At 40.1% G+C, this 20,155-nt stretch overlaps 2 protein-coding genes across 6 annotated transcripts; both read right to left on the reverse strand.

Annotated features, from left to right (window-relative positions):
• Nucleotides 1-3,513: 3,513 nt before the first annotated feature.
• On the reverse strand, nucleotides 3,514-12,426 carry u2af2a (U2 small nuclear RNA auxiliary factor 2a). Of its 4 annotated transcripts, none has more exons than XM_012919105.4 (12): nucleotides 11,828-12,426; nucleotides 10,466-10,607; nucleotides 9,051-9,086; nucleotides 8,671-8,774; nucleotides 8,147-8,298; nucleotides 7,901-8,017; nucleotides 7,658-7,796; nucleotides 7,460-7,539; nucleotides 6,875-6,997; nucleotides 6,702-6,788; nucleotides 5,721-5,969; nucleotides 3,514-5,618 (listed from the first exon to the last, which is right to left on the reverse strand). In XM_012919105.4, exons 1-12 carry the CDS (start codon nucleotides 11,874-11,876, stop codon nucleotides 5,484-5,486), a joined length of 1,413 nt encoding a protein of 470 aa, XP_012774559.1. In that variant the 5' UTR covers nucleotides 11,877-12,426; the 3' UTR covers nucleotides 3,514-5,483. The 4 variants fall into 4 exon arrangements, with proteins under 4 accessions (XP_012774559.1, XP_004550770.1, XP_076746163.1 ...); XM_004550713.6 differs by having other exon boundaries at nucleotides 7,640-7,796; XM_076890048.1 differs by lacking the exon at nucleotides 9,051-9,086.
• A 1,106-nt stretch (nucleotides 12,427-13,532) lies between these two features.
• Nucleotides 13,533-18,318, reverse strand: LOC101483286 (coiled-coil domain-containing protein 106). 2 transcript variants are annotated; one of them, XM_004550715.3, is made up of 8 exons: nucleotides 18,165-18,318; nucleotides 17,654-17,746; nucleotides 17,466-17,564; nucleotides 17,126-17,347; nucleotides 16,861-16,917; nucleotides 16,469-16,747; nucleotides 16,181-16,345; nucleotides 13,533-15,482 (listed from the first exon to the last, which is right to left on the reverse strand). In XM_004550715.3, exons 2-8 carry the CDS (start codon nucleotides 17,721-17,723, stop codon nucleotides 15,166-15,168), a joined length of 1,209 nt encoding a protein of 402 aa, XP_004550772.1. In that variant the 5' UTR covers nucleotides 17,724-17,746; nucleotides 18,165-18,318; the 3' UTR covers nucleotides 13,533-15,165. The 2 variants fall into 2 exon arrangements, with proteins under 2 accessions (XP_004550772.1, XP_004550773.1); XM_004550716.3 differs by having other exon boundaries at nucleotides 17,654-17,741; nucleotides 18,165-18,288.
• Between the last annotated feature and the right edge of the window lie 1,837 nt (nucleotides 18,319-20,155).

Raw genomic sequence — 20,155 nt, forward strand, 5'->3', positions numbered from 1 at the left:
TGATGATTTTCCTACTACGAACAATCCTGCAAAAAGCTTTAAAACTCAATAATGAACTTGATAAAACAAAAAAAGGGACTGCAGAAGTATCCTGAGTATCCGGTAAGGGAAAGGGGGGACTTTTATATCTGTTCACCTGCTGGTTAACACAAATATATAATCAACCAATCACATGGCCAGTGAGCGGTAGTTCTCTGGGTGTCTCTGCGTTGTTGATGCCAGAGGTCAGAGGAGAACTGCCAGACTGTTTCGACCTGACAGGAAGGCAACAGTAAGTCAGATAAGTTCCCGTTACAATCAACGTATGCAGAAAAGCATTTCTGATGGAACAACAGATCGGACCTTGAAGCAAATTCAATGTACCACTGTGTCACATAAAGAGATACAGGTTCCTTCTATTAGGTAGTAAATTGTTGTTAATCAATCTAATTTTTGAACAGATCAACGAGTAACTGATCTGATACGATGCTCTATGATATCTTCCTGGAGAAAAAGACACATTTTTATTAACAGCAGCTGTCAAGGCAGATGCCACTGAGACAGCAAAAGATAAACTGACCTTTTGGTATACGCCTGGAGATCACTGAGAGCGATGTGGACAGTTAGGAAAAAAACCTCAATCTTTTCAGGGGTAAGACTTAATAACTAGATTAAAGTAAAAAATTAATGTTCAGTCATACTGCTGGATGGCTTTTATTAAGATATATTAATGTATGTGTCTTGGTACACATTAACAGCTATACACCAAATCTATATGTGCACTTAAACTTTTAATAAGTGGTGCTGAAAGGTCAGGGTAGTTTCTCTTTTCCAGCATGCAAAGGATTTGTTTGACGTCACTCTTTCGACTGACCAATGCTGGAAACAATGGGAAAGTGCAAGAAAGTCAATGAAGTTATAAGAAGGAGAACTGCAGATTTAGAGAAGTTGTGAAGGTCTCTTGAAGCTATTTCCAAAAAAACATTCCAAGATCATCCATTATTTTAAACATGTAAATGTAAGTACAAGTAATTCAGGTATATCAGCACATTTCCACGGTCCAAATTCTTCATCTTCACCTCGAATCAACAGCAAGATGGCTGAAACTTGGACACTGTTGGGTCAATAATCAAAAGCATGTTCAGGAACAACCCGAACAAAAGCAAACCAAAAGTGGTTTTGAAAAGCAGGCTAACATTAGCTAATGCTAAACTAAGCCATGCTAATGGACTTACCAAAGCCCTGAACTCAACCCTATTGTATATTTGTGTATTTATGCTTAAAAGGTGTCTGTGCCAGGAAACCAACCAATTTTAATGAACTCTACCAATTCTGCCAAGTAGAATAGTAAAATATCCAACCACAAAATGCGAGAAGCTTGTTGATGGATGTTGATGGAATTTACTAATAGACCAAATATTAATATGATGGATGTATATATCTGATGCCGTATATTCCCACCCGGGAAAAAGAACAGTTCAAAGTGGTCATTAAAAGCCCATAATTACCATAACATTGATGAATGAATGTATGTAAACTACAACTATAAATTCCCAAATTTCATCACCACCATTACCTTATACATTAATTCATGCATCCTGGGATAAGCTGCCTGCAGTCTTTGTGCAGTTTACATGTTCTGTTTAGTAACAGTTATGTTACTCTGTAGATTCATATTTTAAAGTTCCAGTTTCCTGCCCAATGACCCTTTTCTAAATGATAAACACTACAAATATGGCTTGTCTGCATTGCATTAATGTTTGATCTCTTCTATTGCAAATCATTGACATTTTTACACAGGTGGAAGAACATCAACAGGACACATTTCTACTAATGTTTTTGACATGTACGTATTATTAAGTTCTTTCTTGTGAGGTGTTTACTTCGTCTAACCTCCTGTGGATTAAATACAAACTGGATCATGTACTCAATGTGTCCATTCTATTCCACTGTTGCACTCTCCCACTGCTGCAGTGTTCTATCTTTTTGAATGAAGATCAATGGGGATGCACTGCCTAGAATGACAATGACCATCACCAGAGTCTTGCATCCGCCACTAGAGGGAGATAATGTATTAACAAGCCTTTACTGCAGCGTTAGGCCTACAATGCACTTGAGAGAGGGCTGCCAATAACATTCAGCGGCTTTCATGACAGACAGCCATCTCTAAAAGACTCAGGGTCAGCTCTCCATTTTTGCTCCAGTGGACATGGTTTCAACTGCATGAGAGAGCTGCTGATTTACCTTTGTCCTGAGGGAACTACTGGGTAGTGAGTGTTGCATCAGAGGCCCTGCTGCTGCTGGGTTTTGTGCAGTGAGGTGCAGCGATGCAGATAGAGATGGGTAGTATAGAGCTGACACAGGACATTATTGCATGACAGAGTGTAGTTGCTTTCCTGTAACCATTTTACATGAAATCCAGGCTGAATAAGACAATCCAGCTTTTGCTCTGCCTTACTCTTTGTACCTTGTGAGATGTAGAAAAATAAATGGGTTAATTGGAAGAACATAAATGACTTGGCTCAAAATAAGCCTGAATCTATCATCAAGATTGACATGATTCAGTTGGATTTTTTATATATATGAAAACTATATGCTCACGGTCACTTTATTAAGTACACCTGTTCTAATCACTCATGGCAGCAACTCAATGCATTTAAAGCTTGAGAACGTGGTCAGGATGACCTGCTGAAGTTGAAGCTGAGCATCAGAGGAATGGGAAGACAGGCAATCAGTCACTTGTTACAAGCGAGCTATGCAGAAGAGCATTTGTCAATGCAAAACACACAGAACGATGAAGCAGAAGAGCTATAGCAGCCGAAGAGCATGCTCCTCTCTGTTAGCTAAAAACAGGAAAATGAGGCTACAATTTACACCTAGATTGAACAATAGAAGACTGGAAAAACATTGTCTCGTCTGGATTTCTACTTCAACATTTGTTTGGTAGGATCAGAATTGGGCTTAAACATAAAAAAAGATCCGGTCTTGTACAAGAGGTTCAGGCTGTCTGGGTGTGGTGTAATAGTGTGGGGATATTTTCTTGGCATACTTTGGACCCCTTAGAAGCAACTGAGCTTCAATTAAATGCCACAGTATTCCCAAATATTGTTGTCCATCCCTTTATATCTATTCACTTTTGATGACTTCTTCCAGCAGGTTGACACACCATGTCACAAAGCTCAAATCATCACAAACTGGCTGCTTGAACGCAACTATCAGGTCAGTATGAATCAAAATCTCTGAAGAATGCTTCAAGCATCTTGTTGAATCTATACCATGAAGAACTGAGGCAGTTGTGGCCCCTGTGTGTGACCAATGTTTATACTACTCTTACGTAAAAGTCAGTCTAGTGACTGTGAAATAGCACCATCATTTGGACATTACCAATAACTACAGTTTGATTAATTATGCTATCAGGTCAGTAAAGCTGACTGTAGCTCCAGTCTACTCCATCTCCATTATTAACTGTGCTACGGTGTGGTGAATGGATGTGGGCGTGCACAGGAAAAGGAAGCACAAAGGGAAGAAAAGCAGTCATGTAAATTCATGTTTTAATCAACATTTGAAAACAAACTGGACAAATGAAAGACTGCTTCTGCTTTTATAAACTATGTGTGGCTTTTAGGTTTTAAATCATTTAAGAAATCACATTTTTTTCCAGAGAAAAAGAAACTAAAAGACACTTAAAAAAAAAAGAAAAGCAGATTTTCAGAAAGTAAGGAGTAACATCTCTAAAGTGTTATCAATGACACAGTCTCTCTTTCAGCGCTGTAAAGCAAACCAAAGGATCAAATGAAAGCACAGTCTCAAGCCCATACAGTTTGAACATGTGGTCCTCAGAGGATACAGGGCAGAAGATGAGGGAGATGAGCGATAAGCAGATTGTGTCTACGTACACAGGGACTGTTTTCTATCAACCCAACAGCTGACCTCAGATTTAGTGAAATTACCAAATAGTTCAACAGCAGAAAAATGACTAACAGTGAACACTAAAATTTAAAAATCAGGTTACTTTATTTGTTTTCCCTAAATAATCTCCTCAAAGCCCCCAAATTTCTGAAGGAGATTGTAGTATTAGTTTTACTTTTAACTCTGATTTTAATTTTTTGAAAGACAAATCTGGCATTTTGTGATTTTAGTTTCACTCTGCAGTACAACATGAGTCGTGGGTATTAGTCTCATGTTTATTTGGTCTTGTCAGAGGTGAGACGCTGCACAAACAAACAACTGGGTCCAACACATCTTACATCCCAAATCTGCTGGGAAACAAGGAAAAATGTGAGCTGGCTGAAGGACAAGACAGTAACATACATGAATATATAGACATCATTGGTAGAGGGGTAAGCCATATTTCTTTCAATAGCAAATTGACATGTAATAACATTAAGGCTTGTTGGTAAGGAAGAAATATATATCCCCCCATGAAATCCCCTCCCAATCTGTCTTTATTGTCTCTTAAACTAAATCAGGGCTGAACTGCTGAGACGAAACAATCTCACCTTTAAAATGCTGTTCACAAAAGATGAACGTGACAAAAGTTGCAAAAATTTGAACAAAAACAAGAAAGCGCATAATTAAAAAAAAAAAAATTCTCTTTTTTTTTTGCAGTTTGTGTTATTCTAAGGGACTGAATGCAGGGTGATATTACAGCTGAAATCAGTGAAGCTACACACAGTATCAGAACAATTACAGTTGACATTCAGATAGAGTCCAATCAGACAACAGATTTTCTAGAGATCATCCTGAAGGGTGGGGGGCAGCAGTCTGATGAAAATGAAGGAACATAAGGAAAGGACAGAGTCCAGACAGGGGGTGGAGGAAAAAAATAATAATAAGAGTGTTCTTTTGCCTTTCTAATGATGACAGAAAAGCTGAAGTGGATGTTACAACTACTGTGTATCTACACTGGATGGTCAAATGAAAATGCCCTCCCATCTTCCTCTCCATCTCCCCAAAACCTCCCTGTCACATTTTTTTTTTTTTTTTTTTTTACCCCCCAACCAGAATCTTCCAGTAAGTGCCCTACCGCGGCTCCTTCCTAATGTACTTAAAACAGGCTAACTCCATTTAAATACAAACCTTAAAGTGTGGCACCCCCCCTCCCACCCAGAAATGACATCCCTGTCTCACAAAGTATAAAAAATGTTCGCCCAACCCCTGGACCTATTATTACACACTTTTTTTTTCTCAAAAATCTTTAACTTGCCCACCCACCCAGCTACACCACTAGCAACCAAACCTAGCCCCCTTTTATTATGTACTGAAAACAAACCCCATAAATTCTCCTCCTCCATTTCCAATTCTGTCTTAACTGCTGAATATTTCGTGAAGATCTCCAATGATAATCTGGATATCACCACTGCCAAACAAATAATACTCCCAGATCGACCTGCAACGTTGCGCTACACACACACACAAAAAAAAAAAAAAAAATCACTTTGGGGGCTGATTTGGAAACTGGCAGTGCACACCCTCCCCATTCCCCTCTTCTCGTCATGCGCCCTCTACCAGAAATCCCGGCGGTGATAGGCGTCTGGATCGCAGTATTTGGTCACCACCACCCTGTTGGCAAACTTCCTGCCTGTCAGCCCCTGCATGGCCTTCTGGGAGTCAAAAACTGATGTGAACTCCACAAAGATCTGAAATTTTTTTAAAAAGATTAAAAAAAAAAAAAAAAGCAGTGAGGGCTTGTAACATCTCACAGCATTGTTTACCACAAGTCAAATGTAAACGGCTCCTACCTTGCCGGTTCCAGGCACTTCCAGGCCATCGACAGGTCGAGGTATCTCAATGCTTTTAACTTGGCCGTACTTGCTGCACTCATCCCTGACGTCCTCCACAATCTCCTCGTACTCTTCGTCATCCAACAGCTCTTCAGGGGCCACCATGTTCATCAGGCACAACACCTCCGTGGGCAGACCGCCCATCTGAGTCACGGAGCTGTTCAGACCTGGCACCTGCAGCGTCACTGGAGTCTGGTTTATACTCGACTGGAAGGAGACACACAAAGGTTAGATGAGGCATTTTATAGCACAGCTTTCTCTACATTTTACAGTAAACTGTATAAAGCCAACAATTTAATATTCTTTACATCCATTTTCACAGCTAAAAAAACAAAACAAAACAAAAAACAAAACAAAAAAAAACAAACTACTGGCCACTGCCACCCACCAGACAAACAATCTCAGTCCAGCTTAAACTCAGTTTGGTCTCCAATCACCGTTTTCGTAAGTGTGGTTGCAGCTTTAACCCTAGGTAGTGTCGGCTGCTGGTTCATAAAATATTGAGAAAATGTGTTTTCGGGTGAACACGTTTTAACTGATTTCATGCAGAGCTTCAGTCAGCAGTATTTCATTGGCCATAGCCGATTAGTAATAAATACGATCTGTTTCATATTTTATTATTATTGTACCGTATCCAATTGAATCCGAATGGATGTACTACACAGAGATTAGTTCAGGCAGTGATAAGGAAAGTGCTGCTACATGCATTTTTCCTGCTTTTATTATAAAATAATAATTATAAAATAATAATAAAAGCAGGGGGAGGCAACTAAAAATGTACTACATTTAGATGTGCACTTGTAAATGGTTAAATTTAAGAGTAACTTCATGAATTGCTGGAGAAGAGTGGCCAAACAATCTTTATGCATTTTACACTCTCTAAAAGAGCATCGATCCTCCCACCACCCGCTGTCATCTGTCCAGCTCCTGGACACTTACCAGAGTTGCGTTCTTCGATCCCACACTGGCTCTTTGCACCAGAAGCTTCTTGTCTCCCAGCTGCATGCCGTTCAGTCCAGCAATAGCCTATAATGACATAACAACGTTGAAAACCATGCCTTCAAAAACTCATACTACAGAGATAGCATTGTATATTCTGTTGGACTGGTTACCTGGTCATTAAGGTTGACATCAACATATTCACAAAAGGCATATCCTTTGGATAGGCCTGTGGCGCTGTCCTTCACCAGGTTAAAAGCCTTCAGAGGGCCAAATGACGTCAACAGCTCTTTCACCTAGCACACATGATGCATAAAGGTCACTGCAAGGCATTTCCAATGGTTTCCAACAGGTCTCATGAACACCAGACACTCCCAACATGACACCACTGTTCAAGATGTGTCACTGGGTAACATGACAGCAAACATAAAAAGAATAACACAATGCTCCTTCTCTTTCGCTTCTTCCAACAGTAAGTATAGTGTCTCTATGTTTCAATACTAGTGGAAATTATATGCCGATGTATGCACATTTTTTTTTTCAGAAAAGCACAAGAAAGAACAGAGTACACTCTGGGGTTCTTTAACCTTTAGTCATGTGAGAAATACAGGACTCAAAGTATAACAGAATGCAATGTAGTGTTGTTTGGGCCATTTTGCAAGGTGAGTGTGTAAGTGTATTGTGCAGAACAATTGATACTGAACAAGCTGTACTGCACTTATAAGAAAATATGAGCTGTTTAAGGCACAAACACTGACCTGGTCATCATTCAGGTAGTTAGGCAAGCCACCAATGAAGAGCTTGTGAGCAGAGTCTGGGACTACTGTGGACACCACACCTGCAGGAGCAGCAACAGACAGAAACATTAATGGAGAAATTGAGTTCACACAGATTACAATTTGCTGAGAATTGTGCCAGAAGTAATTAGAGTTAAAAACCATTAATTGTCTGTATACCAGGCACATAGACACTGGGGTTCTCGCTCATGCCGGGCAGGGGCTGGTAATCGTGGGGACGGCGAATCTTAAGACTCTGGCCTTGAAAGATGATGCCATCAAAGGCCATTGCCTGTGTTGTTTCATCCACAGAACGGAACTACACAAGACAAAAGATGGCTGACTTCAAAACTGCGTATTTTAATAAGGTTTTAGTATTATACCAAGAGAGAACAATCAGTGTTCATGGGAAAATTGACTCACCTCAAGGAAGGCAAAGTTCTTATCCTGATTGATCTGTACTGCAAGAACGGGATTGCCGGGGGCCTGAGTAAGACCACCCAAACGCATCTGGGCATTAAAGAAGTCCATCATTGACTCCTAAACATAAGGGAGGGGAAAAAATAATAGATTGTGTTAATTTGCACAATAACAACCAAACACAAGTATAAATTACTGCAGGATGTTTATAGGGCAGGAGCCAAAGTCAAATGCTGTCCTGTTACTCACCTCTGTGATACCAAAGGGGATATTGCCCACATAGAGCCGACGAGCCTGTCGGGTCATCTGGCTACCCACTACAGGTACTGGGGTTGGAGTAACAGCCAGGCCATCTGGAGTCATGGTCGGCAGGAGGGCTGTAGCTGGGATCTGGCCTGCAGCTGGAGCGTGAAGACAGGAAATATTTAACAACCTCATTCTGTTGTTTCAATAAAGCCATGTGGCAGATTAATACGCACATAAACGTGGAACTATTATGCTCATTTCTATTCTTCATATTTTGCATTTTTGGACTCCATTAATCATTTTTCATCTTAAGCTGGGCCTTGGTATAGCCCCTTAGTTCTACTATGTTTCTGTTAAGGGTGAAAACGAGTAATTTTACACACACTGACTATGTTTAAAATATGATGGGAAAATAAGGAAGAGCATAATAGATCCACTTTAAAGGTGTCTTTCATTCAAGTAAGGCAGAATCAAATATTGTAGTAAACATATAAATAGATGAGACGAGAAGGAAAATGGATGGTTACCTTGCATGGCTTTGTACTGCATGGGAGTGATGTGTTCAAAACCAGGTGGAGGGACATCCCAGTACTTCTTCACCTTCTTCTTCTTCTCACGGTGGGGAGAACGGCTGTTTGAGGAACACACAATCATCATGTAACATATCTCTCATTAGCTCACACTGGACTACTACAGGAAACGATGGTTTGATTTCAGAAATGAACAAAACAGACTACATTTCAATCACAACACTGTAAAACTCATGTTAAAGATGATAAAAGGGATAGAAAACCCTCATCCAGGCAGTTATTTACATACTAAACGGTAGACAGAATCTAAGAAGATAATTAAAATCCAGTTGCTGCAGTAATGCACAAACCAGCTTTGTGTTAGTTTGCTGTATTACCTTCCAGCATTGTCCTGGGGGAAGCTGGATGGTGAGCTGAAATGACATCGGAAGGGTTTCACATTTCTCTCAAATAATAAACACATTAACCAACATTTCCACTTGACAAAATTAGAGCTTCCATTTTGAATACAAGTCAGTCACTAAGTGAGCCTCACAGCTGGCACGAATTCAAACTATTAATGAGGCAATGAAAGCATAAATTACATCGTTAAAAATTGAGGAGCCAGATATTACATCTTTTTAACTACTCACACTGCATATCTGCAAGTAACGCGTTTTATACTGGTACCGAGAAAGAAAAGAGTCAAGCAGCAGTCAAGCAAAGAGGTCACATTCACAGCCAATAAGAAGCAGGAAACTGGAAAACTTTGCAGAAGTCCGCAAGAGAGTGAACATAATGAAGCAGTCACAAAGGAGATGTGTGACTTCAAATGAGAAGTTATTGTATATAAATGCAATCCAAAGGTGAAAGTGAAGGAAAGACTGGCTAATCGTGAGCATAAACACATACGGTTATGTGTTGCCCCGTCAACAGGCAAGCTTTCATCTCTTTGGTATCAAAGATGATGTTCTTAGAAGAACGGACAATTTTCCCACAGCAAGAAGCTTAACGAGATTTGATCAAAGACTGCAGATCAGGCTTGTCACGAGAAAAAGTGGGAGCACATTTCAGAGACACCCGATATTATGCAACTTCAGAGTGAATATGCAAATAATCTACGTTTCAGAAAAGATTCTTTCTGGAGTTTTATTAATAGACCTGAAATTCTTTTTAAAAAACAGTTTTGACTCTTGATATTCTGCATGATGAGTTCCACAGTCGACAGGAAGTGGCAGAAGCTCATTGCCTAAGCTAGTTTTTAGTTCTGATTAATGTGTTTAAGTGCATTTGTTGTCCTGAACAGCAACACAATATGCTATTAAGACAGAAAAACCAAACAAACAAACAAACAAAAGAAAAAGAACAGATGACAGCAAAAGCCAGGAAGGAGAGGGCTGCATTTTGCAAACATAACAAATTTTTATAGTGTCAGTTTTTTGTGCGCATGTGCTTGAGTTTGGAATTTGCAGCCACCTACTGTGCGGCACGATGTCAGTGCAAAGTCGAGGGTGTTTAGACAAGCTGGTGTTTCAACACATTTGTATTGCATATATATAGGGCAATTTAAAACTTCAAAAATTTAGTGTTTACATGTTTGTGAGATCCAAGTTTACTTGGACTCACAAGTAGCTTTCATCATTGTACTAAGAAGGTGTCCAGAGGTTAATATAATCTGATCTATTCTTTGCAGATGCTTTATTTTCGGCCAGTGTGATGACTATACAATGTACACTACATTCCAGTATAGTGGGGCGATTCTTGATGCAACACAGTAGCTTTGACTGCTTGTTGGCCCAGATGTGGTACTAACCTGCGTCTGTGTCTCCGCTCCTTACTGTCTCCACGGCGGTCTCTGCTGCGTCTGTCCCTGTCTCTGCTCCTCCTCTTCCTCTCTCTGCTGCGACTGCGGGACGAGGACCGACGGTGGTGGCGGTTCTCTTTGTCCCTTTCAGCTGTAGGAATTAAATATTAAGTGTTTAATAACTTGCATGACTGCACATAAATGGGATACATAGCTAGCTGGGGATATACACCAATTAGCCACAGCATTAAAACCAGTGAGAGGTGACACTTAACACTGATCATCTTGTGGATGTTTAATTGAAATGTACAATCCACATCCAACTACACCTCGTTCCCACTGCCTTGCACTCCTAGATAGCAAAAGAAAAAAAAAAAAAACTGCAAGGGCCATGAAGAATGGCTCAAAGGATTAACACAGCCTCAAAACTGCATCATAACAATTTGAAAGAGTATTTGTAGGATCCATTCAGACAAGCTGGATACAGAATATCCACTCACAACCTACAGGACCCAAAAAGATCCACTGCTCCCTGTCTATGGTTGAACAAAAAGCCCATGTCCATAGGCCACAAGGTATTTCTGAAGCCCTATGGAGACCACACAATATTAGTCCTGTGTACCGTATGGGTGTACACATAGCTTAATTTAAAGATTGGTAAAATAAACCAAATAAACTTTACATAGACATAAGACCATAAGCCTTGTAGTGCTATACAGCAGGATATTTGAAATTATAAGGAAATGCTAAAGTGGTTACGTTAGCATTTTATAAATAAATACTGGTTATGGTAGCATTTTAAAAACAAGACCACAGCTTTTATAGATTAATAACGTGAATAACAGCTCGTAGAATTTAATAAACCCCATCCACTACACGGATGCAGCTCATAGTGTGCGTGTATCTATACAAATCTACCTTGAAAACAGTCTGTGTCGGATAAGTTTTTTTTTAACTGGTACAGTTACTGGTTGTGTGTCGAAAAGTTAGAGGCAATAATCTAGTAGTAATAGTAATCTGGATTAGAAACGTTCAGTGCACGCAACAGCTGCAAAGAATGAATGCTAGCTGCACCAATTATTCAGTCAGCTGGTCTTGACTCATGATATAAACTTACAATGCTTTAAAGAAACAGTAACCTTTATTTAGTTTGTATTTGGTTACCGGTAAACTTACAGAAAAGTCGGAAAAATGCTCATCCAACAGAATAAAATGACGAGCAATATTCCCGTAAAACTGTAGGCTAGTAATTTGCTAATACTGTTCCAGTAAATAGACATGGCCACAGTAGGATACACTGATGGCGGCCTGTACAAACAAAGGCACCATTGGCGTTTCTAAATGCTGATGCAAAAAGAAAAAGTGATTTACCTTGTTTGTTTTCAGATAACTGTCTTTCGAATTCGTCGAAGTCCGACATCTCTCTGCTGAAGCCTGCTACGCTTTCGGAGATTGCGTTGCTCAGTTGGCGGTGGCTAGCTTAAGCTAGCAACAAAGTGAACAACACTTTTAAAAACAAGTGTCTTGCAGATGCAGCTCCGGAAAGTTAGCCTCGACTAGTAGCTTACCTAACGACAGATTTATCGAAAATGTTTAACTAGAACATATATTAGCGGCAAAGTATTTGTTTACAACGTAACAGCAGAATCATTGATAAAGAAAACGTGTTCGCATGGGTTAGCCTGCTAACGTTAGCTAACTAGCTTGTAGCAAAGTCCAGAAGAATAGTGGGCCCGTGGCTCCTAGCTAGCTACCAACGCCGAATGAATGAGCTTCTTTTCGGAGCCCAAAGCGGATCCGGGGAGTTAATGATCCACGGGAGCCAGTTGTTCGGCTTTACAAGACAAATATATGCGCTTTCAAATATTTCGAAGCTAGAGAAAACAATTAAGACTTCGGTATGCCCGCTTTTTTTGCTCCGTCTCCCTGGAGCTCCGTGACACAGGAAGTTGATGAATGCCTTGTTTCCGGTGAGTGAGAAAGAAGAGACGCTCCGGTGTCCGTTTTCGCTTGTTTTTTATTCTTTTCCCATCAGAGTTAATTTATCTGCTAAGGACATGCTGAGTCCCAAAGTGTCAAAGTTTTATTTTGTAGTTCAAGTGAAGATGAAACCTTTAACTTCAGTCTTAAACTGCTTTTTTTTTTTTTTACTTCTTCCTTAGGGGTCGCCACAGGCCTCCATATCACTCTCTCTTCCCACCCACACTCTGAACCCATCTGTCACTCCTACTGCAAACCTGACTGCTGTCTTGTCTTCTGGCTCAGGGCCTGGACAACTTGCTGTAATTACTGAAATCATGAATTCTACCAAAAAATCCTGAAGCAAAACATTCTGTCCATAAGTTTGTGCCCTGAGGCTTACTTGGGTTATGGAGCAGGGCAATGATCTGAAACACACCAGTAAGTCCACCTCTAAAAAAGTTTTGGAGTGGCCTATTTAAAGTCTGGATTTAAATGTGATTGAGATGCTTTGGTATGACCTTAAACAAGTCATTTCTGCTGCAAAACTTTCCAAGGTGGCTGAATTAAAACAATTTGGCAAACAACAGTGGGCCAAAATTCCTCCACAGCGATGTGAATGAGTCAGTGCCAGTTATTGCAAACACTTGATTGCAGTTCTTTTTTCCCCTTAATAAATGAAATATTGTATTTACTTGGGTTGTCTTTGGCTAGTATTAAAACATTTTTAATGATCTAAAACACGCAAGTCTGACAAATGTGCAAAAAACTAAGAACCGAAGAAGAGGGAAACACTTTTTCACAGCACTGTGAGCTTTGACAATCACACTCACCCGTTTTCACCCATTTAAACATCAATTTGGAACTTTTTGGACTGACATGTTGGACAGTATCAAAGCAGTAAAAATGAGGAAATATCTTTGGAAAAATTATCCTCCATCCCTTCAGTCGAATCTCTGAGACATAGAAGCTGGTCTGGTATCTGGTGGTACCACAATAACTTACTAAGACATTTTATCACCTATTTATTGTAACCTGACGTCTCCTCACATCTTACCCAGCACCAGCAATGCAACAAATCCATTAAAGTAGAAATAAAATTAGAAGTTCGCACTACTTATCAGAAATGAAATCTTTTAATTAGTATTATGTTTTAACAGTAGAGTTCATGAGTCATAAACAGTGGAGCTGTGCAATTTTACAGACAAATAAATCTACATTTTCGTATGAAATCTATGCTGTAATGAATTCTGAGTCTTACTATACATTAGGTGAATAATACGTTACATTATTTAAACACTGCACACTGGTATGACCTTTAAAAGGCTCTGCAGCAGATTCACTGTCTGCTCTTTAGCTCCACAACCAAACACTAAAATGGCTTAAGTTCCACAAATTGGAGTACTTATCACTGTTAGGAAAACAGGTTATTGAGATATGAGGTCACAGTATTCCACTGTAACTTAGTCTGTTTTATTCTAACAGAACTTACTGTCTCACTTCACTGGAACACACACTATACATTACTGTACATTATAGTCAATGTGTGTGCCACTTTGAAATGTAAAAGATCCCTATAAACTACAGCTCACTGAAGATCTCTTTAACATGCACTTGCAGCGGCATCGAGAAAGCATTGAGAAGGAATAAAACATCTTTTGTCATCATGAGAAAGCTACTTTTGCTAAAGTTGTAAGTGACACTGTAAAAATGTTTCACAATTTTTCACAAGGAACCAAAAGTTACACAATGTTACAGAAAACCAGTATAGTAATAATCATTTTAAAGGCTCCAAAACCGTATTTTACAAAAATGTGTTAGTGTCACAATGCATTACAGAAGCCTCGGTATCAGAAGCATAAGAAATGACATCTACTGTAATTTAGTGCAGGTCATGTACAAAAAAGGATTAGTGCACTCCTCAGTGAAACAACAGAGTAATGCAGACACAAGAGCAGCTGGAAGTCATATTACTATTATTACTAACCCTTAAGCAACCAAGATATTTTAATGACTAACATGACAGAGTGGTCATTTATGACCCTATTATTGATGTTTACCATACCTAAGCGGTTTAGATATTCTAATTTGTTCCAAGGTCAGATCCACCAAAGCTTTATGCCATAGTTGGCTGGTTTAGAAGGAATGCATTGCCTGAAACTCCACCTGCCTCTGAAATCTACCAAGTGTTCATTCATGCTGCAAAATGATCTTGACAGTAAAACACTGAACCCGTAACCTCTAGCTGATTCAGATTTTGTAAACAGAAAAGGAAACAACAGTGCAGTTCTGCACAATAAAGGCTGAGCCCTAAATGAGGTAAGCTAAAGACGCTCATTTAAGTACTGAAAAAAGCAGTCTCCTCTATAATCCTGGTAAAGACACATTGTTTTTCACCAAATCTGGATCACACAGACATACCCTCCTGGCCTCAACAACAGAAGCGTGTTTTTTTTCTTTCTGTCTGCAGCAGGCACCCCACATCCTCAATACCCACTGCAGTGAAGATTTGGACAAACAACAAACGTGTAGGATGTTTGTAAAAGTAACACGTGAAGGGTTTGTCCCAGGTTACATGGCCACAACCAGATTGCTGAGATAGCAAAATAATAATAAATAATAACAATAAAATGATCTTAATATTGTTTCTTGGGAGTGAGCTAGCCAGCAGAACCTAACTGCCTTTCCTTTTACTACTCAAACCACAGTTGTTGTTTAGAGAGATCTCCCATTATTCTCTCTTTCTTTCCTTAGTGTCTGAACCTGTAGGAGATGGGCAGAAGCAGGTTATTCTTCTTCAGGGCTTGGACTCTGTTAAGTGTCTCTTCATCCAGGGCAGTGTAGCAGCGCCGGGCATAATCCAGCAGCTTCTCCTTGGATGGATCGAACTCCCCCACCTCTGCCACCTTCTCTGGGGCGACTAGCAGCAGCTCAGCAATGGGCGTGGTAGACGCCACTGTGTTGCGGTCAACGCCATGAATTTGGAAGGCTTTGGACATATTTTTTAGTCGCTGGTATGTAAGTAGGATCTTCTTGTAACGGAAAAGCACTCCAGCAGCATCTTTCACTGAAGAAGAAAAACACACAGGTGAGTCAGCTACAATCTCATGAGCATTGTGGTAACTCATGACCATAGTATGTAAAAGACAGATTAAACAGCCAGGATGTAACACAGCGGTTTGTGAAATACTATTTTTAACCATTAACTTGACATTTTTGTGGCCAGATGTCACAAATCTGACTGAGAAAGAGAGGGCAGTGCACACTCACACCACAGGTAGCGACTTGTACGTCAAAAGGCATCCACACACTAAATCATAACTACATTTTATCATCTATTGTATTTTAAATGGGACCACATTTTACAGAATTAACCTAATGCTGTATTAAACAAGATTAGAAACTAACGATTGAAACTATCAGCTCATCAGGAATCAAGTGTATTCTTTTTATGGGTTAAATTTTTTCAACCAGGAGTTGCAGCCTGCTGGTCATTAGAAAGAACACAGGTTTAAGACACCCAGTATCGTAGTCCCTCGGTCTTGGACCCAAGGCTTTTGTGATTTGCTATCAGTTTTGTGATTTGTTGCACTTCATGTTGTGTGTTTTGTTGTTTTAATCACCTCTTGGTTTCAGTTAGTTTGCTCCTGCTCTGCTCTGTCTTTATGTTTTGTTAATCAGTCAACAACACCCAAAAGCCATGTCCAGCTTTTATATACAGTCAGTATTAAGGACACTGCAATGTTGAGATTTTCCCTTCCTCACCTCTTTGTCGCTCTCTTGGAGGTCTGAAGACCCGCCTTCTTTTTAACTGTCTGTTGCTGTTAATGGCGTCTGACATCACATCTTCCCCTGATATCATTTCCTCCTCCTCAATGTAGCTATCCTGCTCAAGATACTCATCTGATTCTCCCAATAGTGAAAGGGAATCTGACGAGACAAAAATGTTCTATTTAACTAAACCCAATAGTTAAAAGACAACATGTATAAAGCACTGATTGCATTCAGTTAATTACGGTGATTCAAAGCTTTATGCCGTGTCATGTATATTACCTGGACCTACGTTGCTATGCCCACTCATTTCATTCATGGATGACCTTGCAGCACTGCTACTGTTGCCACTGCTGCCACTGGCTGTACTGGAAGTACTATGGCTATGGCCTTGCAGAATGGCTTGGGATTGTGTGGAGTTGAAGAGAGCATTCATAGATGCAAGCTGATTGGTCAATGGACTGGACACGTGGTTTTTCGAAGTCACCATAGTTGGAGGACCAGGCCTTCGCTGCATAAAGTGACGTGAGGGGAAATGCTGAGAGTCGGTCTTCTGTTGTTCTACAAAAAGAAGGAAACCTGAGAATCTGCAAGCTAAGCCCAAATATATGAAATAAAGTATAACATTAACAGGCTGTTTGGGTATGTCTAATTATGACTTTTCAAATTTTTACCAGCAGGACGATCTTCCTCTCTTCTTGCCCTCCAGTTAAATCGTCTTGATTCATATCCTTAAGAGAAAAAAATAACAAGAGATAAAAAATTATTTTTGATTCTAATAGACTTGCTAAAAAATCAGTTTCTCGTTGACCAACTAACATTAATGAACCCATCTTCTCCCCCAGTGACAGATAGGATAGCTGCCAGTCCCCTACATGGATTAACCACGGGTAAAACTGTTGGATGTGTTATTAACTCACACCTGCCCCCTGTCCTCACCATTACTGTATTGGCTCTGACTCTGCTCCTGTCCATGGCTCTTTGTGGAAAAGATGAAGCGGTCCAGCTGGCAACGGAGAAAGTCCCTCTCCTCTTCCAAGTCCTCAATTCTTTTCTGAAGCCAAGAGTTTTTCTCTAAAGAGATCTGCAGCTGGGTCCGCAGGTTGGTGATCACCATGTAGGAATTGTTGACTGGAGATGGTCCAGCAGATGACGGTGACTCTGAAGAGTATCGATGGATAGTTAGTCTGGCCAATAACTAATAATGCACATCAACAGATTGTGTGTATGGAATTAAGTTATTGTAGAGTAGATTTAAAGTATTGATGCGGATGTTCACCATCAAAATTTTGATCACTCTGGTTAAAAAATCCCTGCTGCTCAAAGTTGCCCTCCTCATAGGGGATGGAAATTTCATAGGCGTCCTCATTTTTTGGCGCTGAGAAGAGACAACTTAAACAAATTAATTATCATGCTTGACCCAAAGACAGGACGGCCATATGTGCTGGGACCACTTCGAAATCTTACTCTGCAGGTGGAGTGAGCCTGCGTGGCTCTTGGATGTGGACGCAGCATCATTCCTGTTTCCGTCCTCCATCTCACACCACAGACAAACCTTTGCTTGGTGCACAGTTTAAAAGGTGTCTTCAGTGACTTTGTTACATTTAGCGATGATGTGCTCACATTTATCTAAACAGCTACAGCTCACCGGAAACCTTTCACAACGTGGGGGTGTTGTGCTTTATGCATACGCAGTGAGCCTACAAAGCATAGCTAATTTTATCACACAGCTCTCTCCCATGCAATTAGAAATTAAAACAGTGAAACTGATTGTATTACTCAAACATAAGTTTGTAGCGCCCTGCTACGGCGCTCAGAAGAGAGCCCTATGTTAGCGTCCTGTAATATTAGCACAAAAAATTAGCTACAATATAAAATTACAATCCATTTCTTTCTGCACCCTCAAGTTTAATGATTTCACTCTCACATTGTTAAAATCCCCGAGTTACGAATATCATCTGCAGAAACTGTTACATACCACTTTATGTTTGTAATAACTTAGTCTTGCACATGTAATAAGACGTTATAACTCCGTCATATCTCCATTTCACCAGTTCGTCGGCTAGCTAACAAGCTAACAATAACAATTATCGGGGGGTTTTTTTCTACCGAGACTCTGACGTCACTTCCGGATGACCGCCCGCTGCAGATACTTTTATTTTAGGAAAAGTGTTGGGGTTTTTTGAACGACGGTATTTAATGCGTGTGTATAGTTAAATATATAAGTAAATATAAACGTTTAGGTATATTTATATAAAATGTATATATTATTTGAAGATATTTGGGAAACCTTTTACTTTTAAACTCATGTTTCTTGATAAAATGTTACTTGTAAAAAAACAAAAATAAAATACCGTAACTTCCACTCACTTGTTTCGAAACATTTCATTGTTTTTCCTCTGGTGTAGGAAAACTACAGGACAGGTTGAACAGGTGACGAGGTGTCAGGTTTCAGCTTTGTCTACTGGTCGCTTCTGACAAACTGTATGCGGAAGGACAACAAAAGCGTAGAAACATTTGACTTTTAAGTACTCAACAACGTAGAAGGGGGTAAGTGTTCTGTTTTGAGTTTGTGTGTTTTTTGTTTGGTAAAATGTTTTTTTTAGCTCATGTAAACAGTAAAATCTGTTTGTAAAAGGCGTTAAAGGCGCATCCACAGGTGTTATAAGTGTGGCATGGCCGGTGTAAACAGTGCTATCAACATTACTCCCATTTTTACACACACACACATATATATATATATACACACACACATTTTTTTATATTGTTAGCTTCTTTTAAAATTCTTTTTAGGTAGAGATGTGTGAAAATCAATAATATTAATGGATTGGATTTATATAGCGCTTTTCAAGGCATCCAAAGCGCTTTACAATGCCACTATTCATTCACTCTCACATTCACACACTGGTGGAGGCAGCTACGGTTGTAGCCACAGCTGCCCTGGGGCAGACTGACAGAAGCGAGGCTGCCATATCGCGCCATCGGCCCCTCTGGCCAACACCAGTAGGCAAGTAGGGTAAAGTGTCTTGCCCAAGGACACAACGACCAGGACAAAGAGCCCGGGCATCGAACCGGCGATCTTCCGGTTACAGATACGCTTCCCAACCCCCTGAGCCACGGTCGCCCCAATAATATGTTGTAAATATGACTTTGTTTAAATATTTTATGTATCTATTTTTAACAATGGAGTCAAAAGATATAAAAGCTGATATGTTAAAGGAACAAGCTTCCCTCCCTCTCTCTTTCAGTGCAGTAATGGCACCGAAGTATGATGGGTTGTCCCACTGTAAGCTGGCTCTGGTGTTTGCTGTGCTGATGGACCTGCTCGGTGTGATATCCCTGCTGCTGGGGGTCTTTGCCCCACTGGAGATCAAAGGTCAAGACTTTGGGGATCTGCTGGTGTACTCGGGAGCTCTGCTGGTGCTGTTTTCCCTAGCAGGCTGGGTCATGTGGTACAGTGGAAACATTGAGGGTCTAACCTCCAAAATAGAGCTTGGTGGAGTTGTGGGTGGAGCTGTGGACAGACTTGCCCGCAACCTGAGTCGCAGGATACGGCTGCCCAGGACCCAAAGCAGTCCATCGTAGGTAGAGAAGCCTCACTGGACCAAAGACTAACTGACTTGGGCTGTCCTTATTTAGGCAGCAGGCCAGACTGCCTGAGGCAAAGGAGTGTCATTACTGTTTGACTCTTTACAAATACTTCCTTTGCTGACACCACCTCATTTACTTAAAAACGATCTGTTGTGCTATTTTCTATAAGGAAAACTATGTTTGTTTCATCTTTACCTAATATATAAAAGGAATAATTTATAGAGGTTGAAGACATGAATCTGCAACATTGTCTCACAGTGCTAATTGAAAATTATTCATTCATTTACTTGTGTCATATTGCTGGACCAGATTATGGCAGCAGAATCACTCAAAGCTAAGGATTGTACATTATTGTTATTAAAATGCCTTCAGCTGTTA

The sequence above is a fragment of the Maylandia zebra genome, linkage group LG11, assembly GCF_041146795.1.
Source record: "Maylandia zebra isolate NMK-2024a linkage group LG11, Mzebra_GT3a, whole genome shotgun sequence".
NCBI classification, from domain to species: Eukaryota; Metazoa; Chordata; class Actinopteri; order Cichliformes; family Cichlidae; genus Maylandia; species Maylandia zebra.